This window comes from Amphiura filiformis, chromosome 18 (assembly GCF_039555335.1).
Source record: "Amphiura filiformis chromosome 18, Afil_fr2py, whole genome shotgun sequence".
Taxonomy (NCBI): domain Eukaryota; kingdom Metazoa; phylum Echinodermata; class Ophiuroidea; order Amphilepidida; family Amphiuridae; genus Amphiura; species Amphiura filiformis.
Window position 1 is genome coordinate 25175583 of NC_092645.1, and position 23338 is coordinate 25198920.

The 23338-nt window shown below is 38.7% G+C and overlaps 1 protein-coding gene across 1 annotated transcript; it reads right to left on the bottom strand.

The window, feature by feature from the left end:
- LOC140140036 (protein odr-4 homolog) lies at positions 1–23092 on the bottom strand. The gene is made up of 12 exons (XM_072161845.1): positions 22851–23092; positions 19147–19311; positions 16453–16664; positions 14470–14506; positions 13232–13372; positions 11094–11195; positions 9663–9743; positions 8531–8650; positions 6589–6694; positions 3475–3657; positions 1694–1804; positions 1–420 (listed from the first exon to the last, which is right to left on the bottom strand). Exons 1-12 carry the CDS (start codon positions 22950–22952, stop codon positions 350–352), a joined length of 1431 nt encoding a protein of 476 aa, XP_072017946.1. The 5' UTR covers positions 22953–23092; the 3' UTR covers positions 1–349.
- Positions 23093–23338: the final 246 nt, after the last annotated feature.

The window sequence follows — 23338 nt, forward strand, 5'->3', positions numbered from 1 at the left end:
ACCGTGTAAAAACAGAATTTTGAAAAATACTGTGGGCGTCTTCCATAGCAAATGTTACAATATGGCTCTAAGAGACGGATAGCTCATGGCTAATAGTAAATAGATTCCCCTGTAATCTGCTGTAGTTGTGTGGAGCAGTTGGATTAGTTATAGACAAGAAATCTGAAGTGCGCCACTGGTTCATTCCAATTGATTTGTTACACACCTCAATCTATTACAAGTCCACCCTCCTGAGGATACCAGCTACATTATATGCACTAGCTAGTTAGCGCCTCAATATTCAGATAAGTCAGATCAGCACCTTGAAATTGAGATGATATGTCACAAAACGGTGTGGTCAGGATCACTTCTATTCTTGGTTCATTGCCAGATATGATAATGCTGCTGCCACAACTGCCCCAGCAATACCCACAGCTGCACCTGAAAAAGTAGAAAAGCAAACCCAAGAATTAATAGATCAACAAGGAAGATGTTTTGTTATGGTCTAGGGCTTGATGGAACCATATGGGATATCTTACCCTTCCCAGAATCCATTTCAATATGATTCATTTAATTGGCTCCTTATCATCTGGCTGGCTAAGAGCACATAATTTAGTTCTGATGCATGATGGTCTACTTGAGGCTGGAGATATGTCACAGTTATTTTAACCTTTACGGTAAGTACTTTCATTCTCTTCAGAGAATTCACCCCTTGCAAAATGAGTCTGATATCGGGAATATGGATTTTAATGCTGCGATCTTCTTGTAAGGTTGAGTGGCAATGGCACACGGACATTCCGAATGAAAGAATCATGTGAATTAGACATCTTTAGCTTGTTTTCGTTGTTGAAAGGATTCAATCATGTTTCATCGTTGTTCATCACCGATTAACAACTTCGCGTCGGCGCGTCTGAGTGGTTTACTTCGCTCGGGCAGCTGCATAGTAAACCACTTAGACGACGCGGACGCATCGTTGTTAATCGGTGATGAACAACGGTGAAACATGATTGAATCCCTAAATGATACCTTGATATTTTTGCCAAACTGTTATTCTGAGAAATAGGCTAATTATAGTTTCCTGCTTTACACAGGATTGAATAGGGATTATCATAGTTCAACTGACAATTGTTAATTAAATAAACCTCTTTTGAATAACTACTTACAAGGATTTGAGAGTCCACTCAGTCCCAAGGTCGAATACCATGAAATTAAGAATTCCAAAAAAACGTGCCTGGCGACTTGTTCTGGGTTTTGTTGGAGCTGGTCACATATGTGACAGTACACCACAAATGAAATGCTAGCAGATGGAATTCTATGTTATGACTGGTTCAATTCCCATCCCATATGTGACCATCCACCACGAAGTGGTAGTAAAGTCGGTCCTAGATCATTTTCTGTGTATTGCAGATTTCAAAAGAATGCTTTTTCAGCTTTACAATGACACCTCAACCAGCTTCATCGGACTTCTGGAAGTGAAGTTATGGTTCATCAAAGGTCAAATTCCTATATATTTTACATAGAAATCCAAGACTGTTTTTGATTGTATCTCAAAATGGAAAATGCCGACTTTACGACCAGTTTGTGGTGGATGAGCCCATATGCAGTCATTCAGAGGCCCTACCCTCAAATGTGATGACTGTGCAAGGGGCAAAATTGTCTACATCTTTTTTTAACATCGTGTATCTAAAAAATTGAGTTCTGAAATTATACCTACCCACAACATGAGATTTTTTGCCTTTTGTGTTCTCTTCTACGATTTCACTAGCAGAATCTTCAGAGGCTTGGCTTTCACAACTCCTCTCAGCTGCTTCCAATTCACTGTCATCTGAAACAGAGCATAATCCATTATTTTATACAATCTCAGTCTATTAGTTGTTATACAAAATACTGGTACAAGAACAATTATTATAGGGTGTATGGTTTCTTTCTTTCTTCAATTTCAATGACACTGAGCAAAAATAAGTAAAACATAAGAACATAAACATAGAAAAAGCTCATAATTGTGCAATCAAGTATGCCAGGGATGTGGTGATTTTAACTGAAGTAAGGGAAGCACAGTGTCGACACCCAGTGTTATAAATATAAACTTAATACGCCGTTGGTCGGGCGATTGGTATTTGATAATTGATAAGAAAAGGAGGCCTATCTGATTGGCTAGAAATCGATCGCTTGATCGCTCAATGGTGTAGTACAAACTCACAATGGAGACATGTATTCAATTCGATTGAAATCGATATTCTATTATTGACGCAGATAAAGAAAGTCGATAATGTACATTGTACTATAGATACAGCACCTGGATCTTACACAGGTTCCTTTATATAATTTGCTTCTCAAACAGTTGAATATATCACAATTTTAACTTTTGATTTCAAAATCATTACTTATAAAATACCGGTCCCCGCTAATTAGTGTATTTAATTTCCAGTTAGTGTATTAAAAATAAAACCTTGGATTTACCTGACAACAAATCAAATTTTCTTGCAATAGAAATACCATATGGGATACTGATCATATACTATATCATACTGAAAACATAGAATAGAAACTGTGTGGCAGGCTCTGTGGAATCTCATATCATATGCTTGGGTCGCTCGGCCTATCTCGAACAAAATCGCCATGCTTAGCTGTTGAAAAACAAGAGGATTCATCGCACTATCACGGCAATTTTTGACACAAAGATATAGGGATGATGACGCTGTGCAAAGGTATGGGTAAGTTAGAAATAATTTAGAAACTAAATTTCAAAATTTCGAACTTTGGTCTGAGTGGATCAGATTGTGTCACAATTTTCATGGGAAAGTCATCTTTTCAAGCTGATATATCAAAACTATTCCTAGCAGCTACAGTATATGTCTCATCTCAAGTTGAGAGTATAATGCCATGTTGGATGTCCAGTGGCAGTTTCTAATCCAGCATGCGTACGCACACATTTCTATGCAATTTTGATACGCCTCACTGAATTATAATGAAAGACAAAGATAAGAAGACTAGTTTTCGTCTGACATCATCTGTCAATCAAACTCCGAGCACGGTTTGTTTACAAGTGTCGTGATGATATGAGTTGCTGAACACGGCGGTAAAACCGAGCGCCTTATTGTTAATTTTGCACCTTTAAACATACAAACCATCTCAAAAGTTAGGTCTTTATACTAGGAAACTTTCTTTGGTGAAGGCACCATGTCAACAATGCGTAGAAAAGTTGCTTTTTGCATTGTAAGAGTACGTCATTTTTCGAATTTTTCGCCATTCACTGCTATTCCTTTTCTCCGATCAGCACCAGTCAGAAGAATCAACCTTCCTTATCGCGCTATTAGCCAATCAAGGATCGTGAGAGAATTTGATTGACAGTGACGCAGACATAAACTAGTCTTTTTATCTTTGTCTTTCATTATAGGTTAGCGTGTGATTCAAATCTACCAATGCAACATCCAACATGGCGTTTACTCATTACTTGATATGAGACACACAATAGGCTATAACTTTTTGTTTTACCTGGCAAGTGTTCGGCACCAAACTCTAAATCCTCTTCCACCAGTTTCAAACTAAACAATTCTTGTAGCCTGTCCAATGAATCCTGTGCTGTCTCATCTTTAAATACATAGTCACATATACTGATGTGTGTGCCTGGCAGCTTGGTAAACAGTCTCCTTGGTGTAGCTATTAGAGTTGGGGGCGCTGTATGAGTGGAAACAAAATTATGAAATAAATCTCATGTACCTTAACAATGTATAGGCCTACTTTAATATAATGATGTAAATACATGTAGAAAGCAAAATTAAGTTTCTACGCTACCCAAATTTGGTACACTCACCGGGGCGCTTTCACCAGGTCGACCAGTGTCTTTAGCGGATGTTATTGCTTTGAAGGTTTATTGATGCTAGTGATGTTGTTGACAACATCTTGTTTGATGTCAACTACACCTGTTATGTCATCGGAGGTGTCTCAACAATATCACAAGCAACAACAAATCTTCACACAGTGTCATCGCCCCGATATCTTCATGGTAGAAATCGCCATGGTAGGTTGAATCCACAGCCACGCATGGCCATTTTATTCCGACCTTATGAGACGCATAATTAGCCAAGTGACCTGACTAAGGCTACTGACAATAGCTGGGGTAATTGATTACTCGCTGTGTGAGTAAGCTTGTATACGACATAGCGGTCAATGGTCATACTGCCTCCACTGGAGTAGTGAGTGCAGCTATAGCCTGCGCGCTGTAGTCCATACAGGACCAACGCAATATAAAATTAGAATTTTGGTCAGATTTTGAGTTCAAGGCGCACAGCCTTTTCTCAAGACGCAAGCTAACGACTATCATATCTGTTCAACACGTATTTTCAAGTGTATGAGACCAGATCTGGTTTCTTGAGATGAAATCATTTACGGGAGATATTCATCATTTTCTACCCCGGTATCCGAAGATTTTCGTCTGATATCAAAATCGTGCATAGCAATTCATGTGTATCGATCCCGGGTATTTATTTTAGTATCTCTACTGCACCAAATAATTATTAGCCAGGCGATGTCGGTGTGCTTCAGAGCAATAACGTCAGCTAAAGAAGCCGGTTGGCCCGGTGAGTGCATGTACCACCAATTTGAGTGGAGTAGAAGTTTAATTTTGCTTTCTATTAATGTATACCGTAAAACCCTGTCTACAAGCATATATAGTGTTTTTTATAAAAGCTTAATTAATTCGAAGCAAGCGTTAATATACCAATTCAATAGATCGGTCTTAAAATAATACTTGTTTGTATATGCTTGGATCCGTAATTTATTTGCTCAAACTCCATAATGGGGACTGGATTAACGTAGCTTTCATCAGAAGCACACTATATGCTTGTAGACGGGGTTTTACGGTACTTTGTTTCACTTTGAGATTGGTAGTGAGGAAGGGGCATGATTTGGTACGGTGGTTGCTGTATTGAATCATGCACGCTATTCGATAACTTAATCTACATGTAGCACATATCTACACATAAATCTGAGCCATTTGCCAGTAAGATTGTGGCACAATGAAGCACTGATATCAGGGCCGTGACACTCGTATTCAATCCCTGTATAAAAATTGAAGTCACTTCATGGCAGTTTGACTGACACATCGGCAGTTTGAGTGACGGTTGCTAGGGAGTTTGGTACCATCGGAATGTTGATTGACAGTTTTGGGTAGTTTGGTACCCTAAATTATGTTGATTGATAGTTTTTGGGTAGTTTGGTACCCTAAATATTTCCAAAATGGCGCACATCGACTGCCAATTATTCGGACTCTTTCCAGCAAAAATACAGCTTATTTAGCCACTCTCGTCATGGGGTCATCGGTTATAATATTTTCCTAGCATATTGAGTTAACTCCTCAGCTATTTGGTTTTTCACGATATGATAGTAATGGAAAGATTCGACCAAATGTTCGCCGTTTTTCGGCATTTAATTTTTTTTGAAACGATGACGTAAACATGCATAATCTCTTCCACAGGTTATACACTCCTACACGTACAGGGGTACAGCTAGTAGGCCATCACATGCAAGATCGCGCATTGGCTGTGTGTGACTGACTTCATTTGCGCAAACGAGTGGCTTATCCTATAGTATATTAGTACTCAAGAATCCTTGCTGATATCACTACCACATTTGAGGTGAAATGAAGTGCAGGTTAGCATTCTCAAAACAATTAACTTTACAAACCTGCAAGTATATTGGGCTATACCTATTGAAATCCATATACCCCCTATGGAAGACATGACTTTAATCTTCACACATGGACTGTAAATTTCAAGGGGGGTTATCTGAATGGGCGACTCTACAACCCCATGTGAGGAAAATTAAGGTCATGTCTGGATTTCTGCAATAGCCCATATGTGACCATCCACCACAAAGTGGTATTAAAGTCGGCTCTAGACCATTTTCTGTTTATTGCAGATTTTGTAATGCACTTTCAGCTTTAGAATGACACCTCAACCAGCTGCATCTGACATCTGGAAGTGAAGTTATGGTTCATCAAAGGTCAAATTTCTTATATATTTTACATAGAAATCCATATATTGTTTTTAATTGTATCTCAAAATGGTAAATGCCGACTTTACGACCAGTTTGTGGTGGATGGGCACATATGTGATGTGATCAAGCAAAATCAGTCGGAAATATTAAATTTTCAGTTTCTTATAGGATAGGAAAAAGCATTTGCAAAGCTGCATTTTGCAGAAAACTCCATTGAAATTGAACAACCAGTTCCAAAGATATGAGCAATTGAAGAGTTTCAAAAACAGCAGGAAACAAAGGGAAATATTGCTTCTGTTTGGCTATATCTCAAAATCAATATTTCCGTGTTCCGACAGATTTTGCTTGATCGCATCACATATTATTCAATGCTATAAATAGGTGAAAATATGTTGACAATTTGTATTTAGTTTGAATGATGTTTGAAGCTTTTTTTAAACCACATTTTGGGAGATTTTTGAAGAAAATAAACAGTTTTGAACATTTATTTTCTTTTGTAGTGTATCGGCTTTCAATCTTTCTTAAATGCATCCAACAACCTGTTGGTCAGTTGTAATTTGCTCTCATTTTTCAAAGTACATTTGTCTCTAGTGAACATGAAAGTTTCCTTACCTATTTCTAATTCTTTGACTTCCTTTTCACTACTGCTTTGCCTAAGATCTTCAGATAGAAGCTCAAACCTTGACTGAAGACTACGGACAACATCTGCTTTCACAGCCTGAAAGAAGAAAGGAATTCAATTGAACAAAGATATCATCTTTGAATTCATATAGAAGACCAACATTGGGCAATACATCCCCATATGGAAGACATGACCGTAATCTTCCACACAGGGAGTGTGAATATCAAATGGGCTACCTCAATGGATAAGTCAATTTGATTTGACTTCCTGTGTGGAAGATTAAGGTAATGGATTTTAACTGAAAAAGCACATTCTGTTCTTCCCATCATACAATTAGGGAAGATGCTCCAATTTCTGAGTTTAGCAAGCAAAAATAAATCAGGTTTTTTAGTTTGCTTTTTGGTCAAAAAAAGTCAAAATTTTGAAGGAAAGGTCCACTTTTTACAAAGTTGCCCTTTCCTGGAAAAAAGGTCCACTTTTTACAAAATCTGCACCTGCTATAAAAACCTGTGTACAGGCCTGCTTACAATATGCATATTTTAAGCCTGGTTGCCAGGTAAGTTTAAATTGTATTTTACCGCATAGCAAATTATACAAATAATAATATTGAATGGCTATATTTAAAAGAATATAATTGCACTCAATAGTATTCTTTTATCCTTTAGCTGGTAAGAATTCTGCAATCTCATTGGCCAAATACCACTTGGATTCAAATTTGTATTACCTGCGTATTCCTCATTAAAACTCAGGCAGGTAATATTTCCCGTATTACCTGCATAGTCCTGATATGCGAGCGGCTCCGTAACATGACGCGTGTGGTATCTTAAGCCTTGCCCGCAGATTTCACACATGGCATGGCTTCATTGTTTAAACTTTAAAATGCAAGGAAGAAATTGGCCTACTTTTCAGTAAGATTATCAAACTAAATTCCTCTAGCAAAGTTTACAAACAAGTCGGAAGATAATATAAATATAATTCATGTTCACTAAAGGATAAACTCGTTACCCTCTGTTTGCTCTCACAAAATATGAGAAAATACCTACGGTCTGGTGCCGTATTCATTTCAGCCTTCCGCTTCATGGAATATGGCACCAAACCGTAGATATGTTCCCGTATTTCATAAACAAACAGGGTGTAACTAATAGTATCACACTCAGTCACTTGTTTCATCTTGTGCACGAGTGTACATATTTAAACCAATTTGCTGTAACTTTACTTGATCAGAAGCAATTCTATTACTTACATGTATAGCTTCTTTTACTGTGGCTTTGTTATGGACATAGGCTCTGCTGTGTATTGCACCGTGGACATGGGAACAGGCACTGCACTTAATAATGGTAACTTTGTCATGGGCTTATACCTGCATGGTTACGGTACTTACATGTATAGCTTCTTTTACTGTGGCTTTGTTATGGACATAGGCTCTGCTGTGTATTGCACCGTGGACATGGGAACAGGCACTGCACTTAATAATGGTAACTTTGTCATGGGCTTATACCTGCATGGTTACGGTACTTACATGTATAGCTTCTTTTACTGTGGCTTTGTTATGGACATAGGCTCTGCTGTGTATTGCACCATGGACATGCGAACAGGCACTGCACTTACTAATGTTAACTTTGTCATGGCTTATACCCGCCTGGTTACAGTACTTACATGTATAGCTTCTTTTACTGTGGCCTTCTTATGGACATAGGCTCTGCTGTGTATTGCACCATGGACATGCATACAGGCACTGCACTTACTAATGGTAACTTTGTCATGGGCTTATACCTGCATAGTTATGGTACTTACATGTATAGCTTCTTTTACTGTGGCTTTGTTATGGACATAGGCTCTGCTGTATATTGCACCATGGACATGGGAACAGGCACTGCACTTACTAATGGTAACTTTGTCATGGGCTTATACCTGCATAGTTATGGTACTTACATGTATAGCTTCTTTTACTGTGGCTTTGTTATGGACATAGGCTCTGCTGTGTATTGCACCATGGACATGGGAACAGGCACTGCACTTACTAATGGTAACTTTGTCATTACTTGATAAAGGCTGCAAAAATACAAGTAAAGGAGATTAAAAAAATATCATAATTGTGGCATGACTCTTTCAGATGCAAAGTTTGTTAAATCAGATTGGTTTTATAAATTAAGAAACAGAAAAAACACTTTGCTATATTAAAATCAATCCTTTGATTTGTTTTTATCATTTGTTTACTTTTTATGGCATGATGAACTTAAGGGCTGGGGTATGAACGTTTGGACAGTATTTATTTTGGGACATTAGAGCACATCAGACATATCGAATTGCATTCTGAATACAAAGAATGTCATTCTGATATCAAATAATTGAAATTCGCAATTTAATACACATTTTATGGCAAATCATTAAAAATTGATATTTTTGATATTTAACAGTACTTGAAGTAAACTTTATAAATCTGATGATTTATACTTAAAGTGTGTGTAGGTGGGATGAAAAGCCGACGATCAATTGAAAATTTTGACCTTTCGTATTGAAGATATGGATTTTTTTTCCCAAAACACCCAAAAAAAATTAGGTCTTTTTGGGAAAAAAATCCATATCTTCAATATGAAAAGTCAAAATTTTCAATTGACCGTCGGCTTTTCCTCCCTGGTACATACTCTTTAAGAATATATCATTAGATTTATATAATTTACTTCGAGGACTGTTATATATCAAAAATTTGAAAAACATCAAATTTTTATAATTTGTCATAAAATTTGTATTATATTGTGATTTTCAAAAAATGAAAATTATTTGATATCAGAAAGACATGCTTCGTATTCAGAATGCAATTCGATAGGTCTGAGGTGCTCTCATGTCCCACAAAAAATACTGTCGAAACGCCATAAACGCTCATTTTAGATTCCTTAACTACAAGCTGGTGACCTCATTTGGTGCAAAGCGTCACACAAAGTCACTTGCATCGGCATGTGCAGAATTTTCATTTCGGATGATTTGAAAGCTGGACCCCATATTGATTGATCTGTGGTGTCTGGGCAAGGAAAAAGGTCTATAGTCTATTTATTCAATAACTCACATTTTGAGCTAATAATTCAACAGAGTATGATGAGCTGTCGCCACTTCCTCCTCCTCCTCCTCCTTTCTTTCCTTGCTTACGCTGAAATAATACAAATACAGAGTAATATTCACATCAATAGACAAATTTGACCATGCAGCCAAGTGATGGTCAGGATTAAGTTGGCCATAGCTGGGGGCCATCCGCGCCAAACTAGCTTATAGTTTGTTTGGATTGTGATCCAAGACGCCTACTATTGCGAGCGCATCAGAGCGTGTAGCACTTGCGTCACGTCACGGGAGTGGCAAACGCTGCACGCCTATGATACTGGCGTCGCATAAAATGGATGGGTGGCCCCCAGCTATGGCCACCAGTGAGGTGTAGGAATGTGGCTCGTCAGATTTGTCTATATCTACAGGACCAAGTAAGATCTTGAAAAGCTCATTCCCTAATCTGTAATCTTTCTTCACATGTTTTGACCCTTTGTGGATGAATGGAAGTTCCAACATACCAGTGGCCATGACCTAAACCAATAGGTAGGCTTAGTCAGATTTCCTTTGACAGCTTAACCATCGCGTATATTTGCGCGGCGTCAAGCATGTGCATTGGACCTTGTGCAAATACTACGCGCTGGACGGCTAGCAGTACGCTTAATTTGTAAAAGGAAATCTGAATAAAACTTTAGGCTTAGTTTGTTAGGCAGATCTGTTTCTTCTAAAGAAAACAATATCACAGGACATCCCATAATGAAATTTGGCTCACAAGATTTCATGTTGTTATAGTGATTTACTCTTAATATTTCATCACCACATTCGTCAAAATTGTGACAGGAGCAGTAAAGCTAATCATGTGACTCACAGGAAAACCAGGAGTCATGTGACTAAAGATTTCATGTTGTTTGGGTCTTGAGGTGCTTGAAACTACCCGCGGCATTCAAATCATTAGTTTTCATTTCATTCTTAACCTACAGTGATGCATCAATAACTACCCATATTGGCAATCTCACAATAACAATTTTCATGCCATGCCAGCTAATTCATTTGGGCTTGAAATAGTAGGACAGAAAACACGCCTAACAAGATGCCAATGAGAGCGGTGATCGGTGATCTGAGAGTCTATAGAACAGCTAGAAAAATTTTGGGGCTTCAAGAGCGGCAATCAATGAATTCAGAGGGTCTAAGGAGCGGCTAGCGGCTCTGAAAAAGGGGGTCCACCGCGGCACATACCAGTATAGCTGGGGAATGTGAGTGTGCCCCGAGGTCAGAATTCATAAAAAGTGTACCTCTTTTGGATTTAGATGTTGAGAGCACCAATATCAGAACATGTGTCACAAAAATCTGGTACATCAAGCCTTTTTTCTACAATACATGTTTATTGCATTTACTTGTGTCTTTATTAAATTTCCCTGAAAATCCAACAATCTTCAGTCCATACTTGGATCAAAAGACCTACCTTACTTTGCTGTGCTTCTAATGCATCATCTACATTCTTGAGTTCACCATTAATAACAGCTATAGAGTTGTATATGATATCAACAAAAGGTGTCAATGTTGTCTGAAATCAAACACAAATCAATAGTATGCATTACACTATTATGTACAGTGGTGGTGCTATTGGGGGCAAGGGTGCATTTTCCCCGAAAATATTTTTCTTGCCCCCTCCCTCCACTTTTGAGGCAAAGCTCCCAAAATTACGTAAATTTCCACTTTCTGCGGCAATTTTGCGCAAATTTTGACGATTTTGTCCCCTTGAAATTCACTTCCCCCCCAAAAAAAAATCCTGGTGCTGCCACTGATTGTGTACAGACAATCTGAAGACATTACCAGCAGTTTTTATCTTAGAATCCTATAATTATCAATCATATCAAAGAATTTGAATCTATGAGAAACTGAATTCCGCAAATCTGTATGAGGAAACAAATAGTGCGTACCTCTGTCATTTTTCAGTAAAAGTTATAATTGAAAGATATTTGGAATCTTGAAAACAGGGAAAAAATTCTCTGATAAAGCAAACCTTATCCTTGGCATTTATTGAACCGCTATTTACATAACTACTCCCAATTCTAGAAAAATATACAGCACTAATTTTTTGGGATTAAACAATTATTATCAACTTCTGCCAAATTATTATCAACTTCTGCCAAATAAATCCTAATCCTTTAGTTAGTTCTAACTGGCAACAAAAGGCAAATTTTAAAATTTGACCAATTTTTGGAAATAAGGGCCAAAACCATGCATTTTCTTGTATGCTATGAGTGTGACAATCAAGCTCAAAGACCTGCACTAAGACTAATTTCAGATTATCTTACTATAAATAGGGGAATGTTGTATGTATCTATGTATCTATCTATGTATCTATGTATGTATCGCTATAAAGGCTCCGTCAGTTTCGATCCAAATGTCGCCAAATTCATACGGAGATCGATGAATATACGGGGCGTGTTTAAACTTGATTTGGTTGAAAGCGGTCAAGAATTGGCTGCAAAACAGTGAAAATATGGGTAAAAACAGGTTTTTGTTATGAAAATCGGTTGTCAGCCTCACGCGTCACTGCAGCTGGCGGCAGCGCGCCGGCGCCTCGTGCGTAATGCGCACTACGCCAATGGGCGCCAGAGCGGCGCAAAAAGCTACGCGACTGCGAGCCAGAGACCAGTGGACATGATAATACGAAAAGAAGGAAAAATAAAGGACAAAAAGGTACGTGGGCGGGTCACGGGATTATGATAACGGGTGAACACGTCCGCGAGACACGCTTATGAGAGGGCGTAATAAATACGGGAAAAAGATCTTTGTTGTGTAAACAACATGAAGCGGTACTATAAAGAAAAAGAAAATTAAAATGAGGACAAAAAAGTACGAGTAATAGGCCAGCGGGTTAAAGTAACTAAATGAAATGGGAGCGAAACAAAGAAGGAAAGAAACTAATCAGGAAATGTAAGAAAAAAGAAGCTAAAATAATGAGAACAAATTAAATAAAAAACATGGAAATGGGAAATCACAAGCAGCAAATAAACAAAGAAGCTAAAGGGAAATGTAAGAAAGAACAGATTTAGAAAATAATGGGAACAAGGTTAAATAAATAAATAACATGGAAACGGAAAATCACAAGCTAAAGAAACTAAAAAAGAAAGTGTAAGAAGAGACAGGTTTAGAAAAATAAAATGTACCTTTTCAATGATTCTACCTGTTCAGTAATTATTCCTGTTATGGTGAACGCTCCCATCCCGCTAGTGCATTCTAATTGTTGGAAAACATGTTTCTAATACCTTTTAGAACCGGTTACCAAAATTGACATAAAATATTAAAATTATATGCAAATTCATAGCCTACACTCATGACTTTGAATGCTTAGACTTTTGTGACTGAAACTGTAAGATATCATGGACAATTGGATGTTTTGGCCTATTTCCCCTCAAATCTCAAAACTATTAAAATTTGAATTTTATTGCCAGTTAGAACTAGTTAAAGGATAAAATTTAGCTATGTTTCATTTGACAAAACAGGATAATAAATTAATATTTTTTTATCCAAAAAAATTAGTACTGTATTTTTCTGGAATGAGGGATAGTACTGTCCATATTTCCAACTTACTGATAGTTGTTTGCTGTATTGGCTGCAATCTTGTGCTTGATTTTTCAATGGAACAGTGATGTCTACATGCACCCTGCACTCGAGATAAGGCCACTTGTTTACAAAGCTCTGGTATTTCCAATCTGCTGGCCTGGCTGTACTCTAAAAGAAAGAAGAATCGAACTTTCTTTGTTATGATGATTACATATACCTAGGGCTATTAAATTAAAATCATAAAAAAATCATAACGATTTATAGTGCGCTACGCACACTCGGACACAATGTGTAGATGTTGATCCACAAACGTCAGCACACTTTACAGGCTGTCCCCGACCACTACCGCCCCATATCATTCCATAAACCATTTCACAACAACTCGGGACCCTCCCCCACCTCCCTAAAGAAAAGACTTTCATATAGGACATCATCAAACTTGTTTGGTCCTTTGGGCAAAATATTCTGTACCAAACATATTTGAGCATGGTTTTAAAAGAACTGTCCATTCACTTTGTGATGGAACAAAGTGTCCCCAGTTTTGGACCATTTTGCCAGAGTACTCTTGCCAGAGTACCAACTTTGGAGGTGACGCGTATGTAGGGCTGTTAAGACCCCCTTTTTCAGCATCGCTGTCACCCAAAGACCCCTATTTGGGTGTAACCTCAAAGAGTTACTCTTTTGGTTTTTACTGGAAATTATTTCCATATAAAGGCACAAACAAATGAAGTCAATATTTTTCCTTCCATTACAAAAATGGTACAATATTTTATTTTGAGATAATGGACAAATTCAGTCAAGAACTGTGTCTATTCACTTTGTGACGGAACAAACTGTCCTCATTTCTGGACCATTTTGCCACAACATATGCAGAGACATATATTCGGTCCAAGATTACAAAACTATTTGGGTGTAAGCTCAAAAAGTAACTCTTTTGGTTGTTATTTCAAATTATTTCAATATTAAGGTACAAACAAAGTGATATTCTACCTGTTATTGGTCGTCCTGTTTTAGCCTACTCGATTTTTGGAAAGGTAAAATGTAAAAATTGTTTATTTTTGAGGAAAATTGGGTGTTATTTTGTAAAATGAAGAGATGAAAGTGACGGTTATGATTTGAATGAGGTAAATAACTTTGCATCGGTAATATGTTGGGCATTGTGAAAAAATTAAACATTTTGCTTTTCAGGTGGGATGGACCCTGTCAATCTCTGCTATTTGCTCATAAAGGTGACATTGGAGCCTCCTGCAAACTAATAGACTCACCTTGGGATCAGCTACATCAGTCACACGGCAGGTTAATCTAATGTCAACTGGTTAAAGAAAGATTTTACTTCTTTTTCAGATGTACCTTTTGGTAATGAAGTATGGGTCAAAAGACACAGACAAATTGTGAACCAAAGTTCTTAACCACACCTAGAATGCTAGTCAAATGTCTCGGAATGCGATCAGCAGGGTAATGTAAATAAGCCCCCCATTCCCGCTAATGTTGAATCATGTAATGTTGCTTAGGGAGGACAGTTTTTATGGTCTACTTAGCTCAGCGATGCTTTGCTGTCTTTGATAATGGTTCATGTACGCTAGAGCATTCGATAGGAACAAGCAAACAGTATACGAGTTTGCTGATATCTATCGGAGCGTTCAGCAGAGCAGCAGGATTAAAAACACGGTCGATGGTAAAACCATAATCAATTTCCTTTGTATTCAGTAAGTACATAACGACCCACTCATCAACTACTCAAGTGGTCATTAAATAAGCATGTCTGGGTCGTGTTTTGCGGTCAATAGAAAGTCAATAGTGCAATTAGGTTTCAAGGGGTTGTTGTTAATTCAAGCATGGTCGAAAAATAGATTCGATCGATATTTGGTCAAAGCGTAGTATCGGAGCGCTGTGTACAATTGAGCGGAGCCTGACAGAGTTTGCTACAGGCTTTCATGGGTTTGGGCTCTGATAAAAGCCAGGTACCTCTCCAATACAATGCGCTATCGAAGACAGCAAAGCATTGCTGAGTTAAGTAGACCATAAAAACTGTCCTCCCTTATGTGTGCCTACCCGACATTGACTGGTGGGGAAAGGGAAGGTTTGGGAGGTTAGGAAAGGGTTTATGCCAAAAGGATGTTTGTAGTTCCATGCTGTTATAAGGGCAGTGCAGTATAGGAGTAGAGGCAATTTATAACACCATTCATAAGTAATTTATCCTCATTCAAATACAATTCTGCTACTATTAAAGTCCTCCATTGATAATTTCACTAGAACTATACTGCTTGTAACCTTGTGATTGTTAGTGAAGTCACTGCATGTTTTCAGTTGTGTAGCCTTCAAACATGTGCATCGTTCTTTGAATCACAGCATAATAAACTCATGTGTAAAGACGGCACAATCAAAATACTCTCTCACATGAAGAGATGCATTTTGACATCACTACTAACCTTGAGGTTAAAAGCAGCATAGTCAAGGGTGTCCATCTCCAACATGGCTGGTAAACCCTGCCTGTTGAATTACACATGGTACAATTGCCAGACTGGGTACAACTTGCTAGACTTGAGTCCAGTCTTGTTTACAGTGTTTAGGGTTAGGGTTTATGGTGGGAGTAGGGCAGTCTTGTTATGTGACTAGTAGAGTTGTACCCACAGACTACTACAAACCAGTTGCAACCAGTCGAAGTCCCTGTGTTTTATATGCTGTGAATTCTCACATATTCATGAGGGTCGATTGTTCGATCGTGCATGTCCAACAATCACGCCAGCGTTGTGTGCATTCGAGTAAAATATGCGGTATATGTATGCAGTTTCGCTTGTCGCAATTCTTGGAACAATCGGCCCTCATTATCCGGTGATGCAGAGACTTTGACTGTTTGAAAATTGTCTGTTATCGCTTTCATCCATGGTTGTATCTAATTGTGACACGATCAAGGGAAATGAGTCGGATGTCGTTAAAATTCTTTTGTTTTATATTGTTTTCAGCAATTGATAAATTGATGTAACTTTGCAAAGAAAAGTTGTATCAATATGGGGTTTTCAGTCACTGAAAGCTCCAAATGTTCTCTTTAGAAATTTGTGAAAAACTCATTTTCGACCAAGGTCGACATGTGACTCATTCCCTTGATCATGTCACAATATTGATCATGTCACAATTCAGTAATTGCCTCAAATATAATACATTGAGTGATATTTCATGATGCATCTGTCATCACACATGTCCAACATCCTGAATTATAGGTAAATTTTAAAACAACTATTTAAGGATACTTTCTTGTTGTTGCATCTATTTGCAGCACTGTCCAATCCAAAGACTCTACATCTTTTCCTTTCCTTTTGGCAAACACGTCATGTTTTCTGATAGCTTTGTAGGTCGCAAACAATACCTGTCTGAGCTTGGCTTGCGCATTCTTCATGACATCACCAGATGCGTAGGCATAGATACCTGTGATTGACAGCCCACCTGGTAGCATACGGGTAACCTGGAGAGGAAAGCAAACAATATCTGTCTGAGCTTGGCTTGTGCATTCTTCATGATATCACCAGATGCATAGGCATAGATACCTGTGATTGACAACCCACCTGGTAGCATACGGGTAACCTGGAGAGGAAAGCAAACAATATCTGTCTGAGCTTGGCTTGTGCATTCTTCATGATATCACCAGATGCATAGGCATAGATACCTGTGATTGACAACCCACCTGGTAGCATACGGGTAACCTGGAGAGGAAAGCAAACAATATTTGTCTGAGCTTGGCTTGTGCATTCTTCATGATACCACCAGCTGCATAGGCATAGACACCTGAGAGCGACAGCCCACCTGGTAGCATACGGGTAACCTGGAGAGGAAAGCAAACAATATCTGTCTGAGCTTGGCTTGTGCATTCTTCATGATATCACCAGATGCATAGGCATAGATACCTGTGATTGACAACCCACCTGGTAGCATACGGGTAACCTGGAGAGGAAAGCAAACAATATTTGTCTGAGCTTGGCTTGTGCATTCTTCATGATACCACCAGATGCGTAGGCATAGATACCTGTGATTGACAGCCCACCTGGTAGCATACGGGTAACCTGGAGAGGAAAGCAAACAATATTTGTCTGAGCTTGGCTTGTGCATTCTTCATGACATCACCAGATGCATAGGCATAGATACCTGTGATTGACAGCCCACCTGGTAGCATACGGGTAACCTGGAGAGGAAAGCAAACAATATTTGTCTGAGCTTGGCTTGTGCATTCTTCATGATATCACCAGATGCATAGGCATAGATACCTGTGATTGACAGCCCACCTGGTAGCATACGGGTAACCTGGAGAGGAAAGCAAACAATATTTGTCTGAGCTTGGCTTGTGCATTCTTCATGATATCACCAGATGCATAGGCATAGATACCTGTGATTGACAGCCCACCTGGTAGCATACGGGTAACCCGGAAAGGAAAACAAAAGTATGTAGGCAGTGCAAGCAAGTATCAGGCAGTGTGGATATCAATAATAACACCTAGAAATAATTATATAACCACAAGAATTTGTGAAAGTCAGGAAATATGCCAAAATAAGTATAAGATTGCTTTGCAAGAAAGGCTCTATAGGCTCTGATATTTTAATTATCTTGTTTATGACATGGTAAATTATAATCAAAGCCATGCTACATTAAACCTTAGCTCTCGGCAAAATGAGAGGATTCGCGACTCTGGATTTTTTTCAAATTCCATCCTGTATCAGGAATTTCAATAACCCTTTTGAAATGTAAGCAACAAACAATTACCTGTCTTGCATGTTCAGCAACTAACCCAGTGTTCACTGACATCATCAAGTTTGAGTATAATAATTATGGTACCTGTCTTACATATTTAGCAACCCAGTGTTCACTGACATCATCAAGTTTGAGAACAATTACTTGTCTTGCATGTTCAGCAACCCAGTGTTCACTGACATCATCAAGTTTGAGTACATTTGTAAAATTACCTGTCTAGCATGTTCAGCAACCCTGTGTTCATGCATCATCAAGTTTGAGTATAACAATTACCTGTCTTGCATGTTCAGCAACCCAGTGTTCACTGACATCATCAAGTTTGAGTATAATAATTACCTGTCTTGCATGTTCAGCAACCCAGTGTTCACTGACATCATTTAAGTTGGAGTACATTTGTACAATTACCTGTCTAGCATGTTCAGCAACCCAGTGTTCACTGACATCATCAAGTTTGAGAACAAAATTTGTCTTGCATGTTCAGCAACCCAGTGTTCACTGACTTCATCAAGTTTGAGTACATTTGTACAATTACCTGTCTAGCATGTTCAGCAACCCAGTGTTCACTGACATCATCAAGTTTGAGTATATAACAATTACTTGTCTAGCATGTTCAGCAACCCAGTGTTCACTGACATCATCAAGTTTGAGTACATTTGTACAATTACCTGTCTAGCATGTTCAGCAACCTATTGTTCACTGACATCATCAAGTTTGAGTATAACAATTACCTGTCTTGCATGTTCAGCAACCCAGTGTTCACTGACATCATCAAGTTTGAGTACAATTGTACAATTACCTGTCTAGCATGTTCAGCAACCTATTGTTCACTGACATCATCAAGTTTGAGTATAACAATTACCTGTCTTGCATGTTCAGCAACCCAGTGTTCACTGACATCATCAAGTTTGAGTACCGGTATAACAATTACCTGTCTTGCATGTTCAGCAACCCAGTGTTCACTGACATCATCAAGTTTGAGTACCGGTATAACAATTACCTGTCTTGCATGTTCAGCAACCCAGTGTTCACTGACATCATCAAGTTTGAGTACCGGTATAACAATTACCTGTCTTGCATGTTCAGCAACCCAGTGTTCACTGACATCATCAAGTTTGAGTACCGGTATAACAATTACCTGTCTTGCATGTTCAGCAACCCAGTGTTCACTGACATCATCAAGTTTGAGTACCGGTATAACAATTACCTGTCTTGCATGTTCAGCAACCCAGTGTTCACTGACATCATCAAGTTTGAGTATACTTTGTGTTGGCTCCTCCTTATCCTCTTCACTCTCCTCCTCAGGTTCTTCTTCACCTTCTTCTGGTGGGGTTGGAACCAAGTAAACTGCATAATCCTTTTGAGAAGTACTCTGAAAATGTGAGAAATTAACAAACTAACATGAAATTTTAAAAAGAAAGAGAATCCCAAGAATGGGACACACTACCATTGTAACCTTTTATTGACAACAAAGGGTTGCAGTCTATGCACTCTCATCAAGCAAGTATAAAACAGGTCCACATTATATTCAGAGTTTTGTCCTTTAGAAGTCTCATATTTCATACCGATGAATGACGTGTCTGTTTTGCCTGGTTGTTAAAGTTTGTGTTGCAAACCACGAAGCTACAGTTCTTTAGTCAGTTCCAATAATTGAAACTCCAGGCTCCGACCGGGAGTTCCAACAGGTGCTGACATGTGTTTGAATGTGTTTAATGTGCATTCACATACACACAAGTTTAGCCGTCGGTACAAAGAAATTGTTGCTCCAAAAATGATTGCAAATTACACATTTGTAATCATTTTTCACCACAAAATATACTGCGCCAATAAAGTATCCTTACACTTGGCAAAATAACATGTATGTACATGATCCACCAGTGGAGCTCCTGCGACCCCTACGCAGAACTTCCGATAGTGGATTAACTGCGCATGGTGGGCGCTTAAAGAATCCACTGGCCGGATTTTCGGCGCACATGCGCTGAAACAACCCTCCGTATATAGGCGCCGGTGGAGTATTTCTGCGCACGGTCGCAGCAGGGTTGCGGGGAATCCACTGACGGATTTTCGGCGCACGTTTTAAAAAGAATAACCTAGAAAGTATGAAATGTATATACAGAGTGAGTCAGAAGTTAGAAGCGGTGGAGTATTTCTGCGCGCGGTGCAGGGAATCCACAGTCGGACTTTCGGTGCGCGTCGCAGAAACTCCCTCCGTATATAGCTCCGATGGAGTATTTCTGCGCTTGCGGTGCAGGGAATCCACAGTCGGACGTTAAAGGCGCGCGTCGCAGAAACTCCCCTCGTATATAGCTCGGTGGAGTATTTCTGCGCACGGTCGCAGGGAATCCACAGTCGGACTTTCGGCGCACGTTTTTCTTGAATTGTTATGATTTAATATTGGCCTACCCTAGAATGTTTCATAAGAGATAATAAAAAGGTAGAAAGTAAGAAAGTTACGGTTCTGCGCATCGGTCGCAGGGAATCCAGTCGGACTTTCGGTGCGCGTCTTTGAAACTCCCCTCCGTATATAGCTCGGTGGAGTATTTCTCGCGCACGATGCAGGGAATCCACTGACGGATTTTCTCGCACGTTTAAGAAAAAGGGCAGAAAATATGAAATATTAAAGAAATAACTTAGAAAGTAAGAAATTATATAGGCCTCCAGAGTCAGAAGTTAGAACGGTGGAGTAATTCTATATTATTTTTAGAGTTTATTTTTGATACGGTGGAGCATTTCTGCGGACGGTTGCAGGGAATCCACATTCGGATTTTCTGTGCACGTTTAAGAAAAAGGGTAGAAAATATGAAATATTATTTATATTCTTATTCTGCGAAACGTTAAAAAAATTTGATGCGCAGAACCGTAACTTCTGACTCTAAAAAATATAGGCCTAAATAATATTTCTTACTTTCTACCTTTTTATTATCTCTTTTGAAACATTCTAGGGTAGGCCAATATTAAATCATAACGATTTAAGAAAAACGTGCGCCGAAAATCCGACTGTGGATTCCCTGCGACCGCGCAGAAATACTCCACGGAGCTATATACGGAGGGAGTTTCTGCATACGTCTTAAAGTCCGACTGTGGATTTCCTGCGACCGTGCGCAGAATTACTCCACCGTTCTACCTTCTGACTCTGTATATACATTTCATACTTTCTAAGTTACTCTTTTTTAAAACGTGCACCGAAAATCCGTCAGTGGATTCCCTGCGACCGTGCGCAGAAATACTCCACCGGCGCCTATATACGGAGGTTTGTTTCAGCGCACATGCGCCGAAAATCCGTCAGTGGATTCCCTGCGACCGTGCGCAGAAATACTCCACCGGCGCCTATATCCGGAGGGTTGTTTCAGCGAACGTGCACCGAAAATCCGACTGTGGATTCCCTGCGTCCACCGTGCGCAGTTAATCCACTAACGGAAGTTCTGCGTAGGGGTCGCAGAAGATCCACTGGTGGATAGCTTACATAACTCAAAATAATCATAATTTCAAAACTGAACAATATTGGGGTAAATTTGTTTTTGTAATAGATGCACTACCGTATCTAATCCTGCACATTATGACACCACATTGAATCCAATGTGACCCCAAGACGTACAAGCATTTGAATAGACGAAAGGTCCAGTTTAAAAACTGACAAACTGGCCTATACAAGGTGCAAAAAGATTCCAACAAGCGAATCAAAGAGACAACACAGTTTCTTCAATGAAGCGTTATTTTCAGTTTTTATTTCAGTTTTTACTTCTCTGTACTTTTCATAACTTTCATTTTATTTGTCAGTTCATTTGTTTCAGTTTTCTTTTGTTTCTTTTGTTTTAAATTAAAGCCAAATGCATAAATTAGCCATTCACCACTCTCAAACCAGATGTCTAGTCTGTGGATCGAGTTTTGAATAGGCCTGTTTGTCACTTTTAAAACTGGACCTTTGCCTAATCAAATGCTTGTAACTTTGCTTCTTGAAGTCACATTGGATTCCATGTGGTGTCATAATGTGCAGGATTAGATAGTGCATCTATTAAAAAACCAAATTTACCCAAAATTTGACCCTCAAATATAAAACAACTTCGATCTCTATACCCATGGAAGGGTCACTAGGGTCAAATATGTCCTGATTTGGCCTTTACATGTCACTCTGAATTAGTCTCAAGTTCATACAACCGTAACATCATCTGTTTTAGAGCTATCACATCTGTAAAATCCATAAAATCCACCCGTCTCAAATTAGATTAGGCCGTCTTAAAGACTGGTGGACGCATGGCTGGCTAAGACCTTGTACCCCGGTATTGTTCAGTTTGCAAATTGTGATCATTTTTCCAAGTGTAAGGATACTTTATTGGCGCAGTAAATGATATGAAATTACACAGGTGAGCAATGCATGAATATATGGAGAGGTGAAACAGGTTGTTAATTATTGTCAATATTAATATTTTGTGATATTTATGATGAAAATAATTAACACTGAAGACACCCTATGATGGCACCTTCTACAACTTGAGAACAAGTCCTCAAACGTTTGAAATTTGTAGTTACTACAACTGTTCTTTAGTTAGCTGTCAATAATTACTGTTTTGATTGGCTTGACGCTCTGAAAACGGAAATAAACACTGAGCATGTGTGAGTATAAATTCAGCTTTAGTTCAGCTTTAAAGTTGTTTTCTTTAAACTTCCGTGGTTCGGGTACGCGCTGGTGAATTGCGATCGCGTAGAAGTGACAAGGTCGCCTACTACGCACCGCGCCGAAGACCAATGGGTCAGCCGGCTTGTTGTCAAGTGCATTGATCAGCCAATCAGCGTGATTGTTTATTGCTTTTGTGTTTACGCTCGTGTATGCGCGACACGCACAGGCACGACCACGGAAGTTTAAAGAAAACAACTTTACACAATGATAAGTTGGTTTAAAATCGTTAAGCTTACCTGGCCCACAACTAGTCCTATTGCATCACTGTTTTGCTGGGAGGTCAATAAACCATTGATGTAACTTTGCATTAAATCTTCAGCAATTATGGTCTTGCCCATCTTGAATTCTTACCACAGATTCCCAGAGTGTTGCCTCACCAATCTACTTCCTCTAGTGACATGAATTTTAAGTTGTACAAGAAATTCAAGAATAAAAAAAAGACAAAACTAAACCTTTTTAGTTCAATATGTTGCGTCGACTGCTTTCAATTGCAACATGGGGAAAATGTGTTTTTAAAATAAGATTAATAATTTATTAACTATCTTGTTTTTATTGCCACATAACAACTATTCTTGAGCTCAGAAGATATGATAAAATATATACCTATGTTTCTGATAAAAAATTAGTATTTTAGTTGTTACTTATGCAAATCAAAATATCTATGAGTATTTAGGGAAAAATACTACAAACAATTTAAAGGGACCGGAGGTCAAGCTGTGAAGTG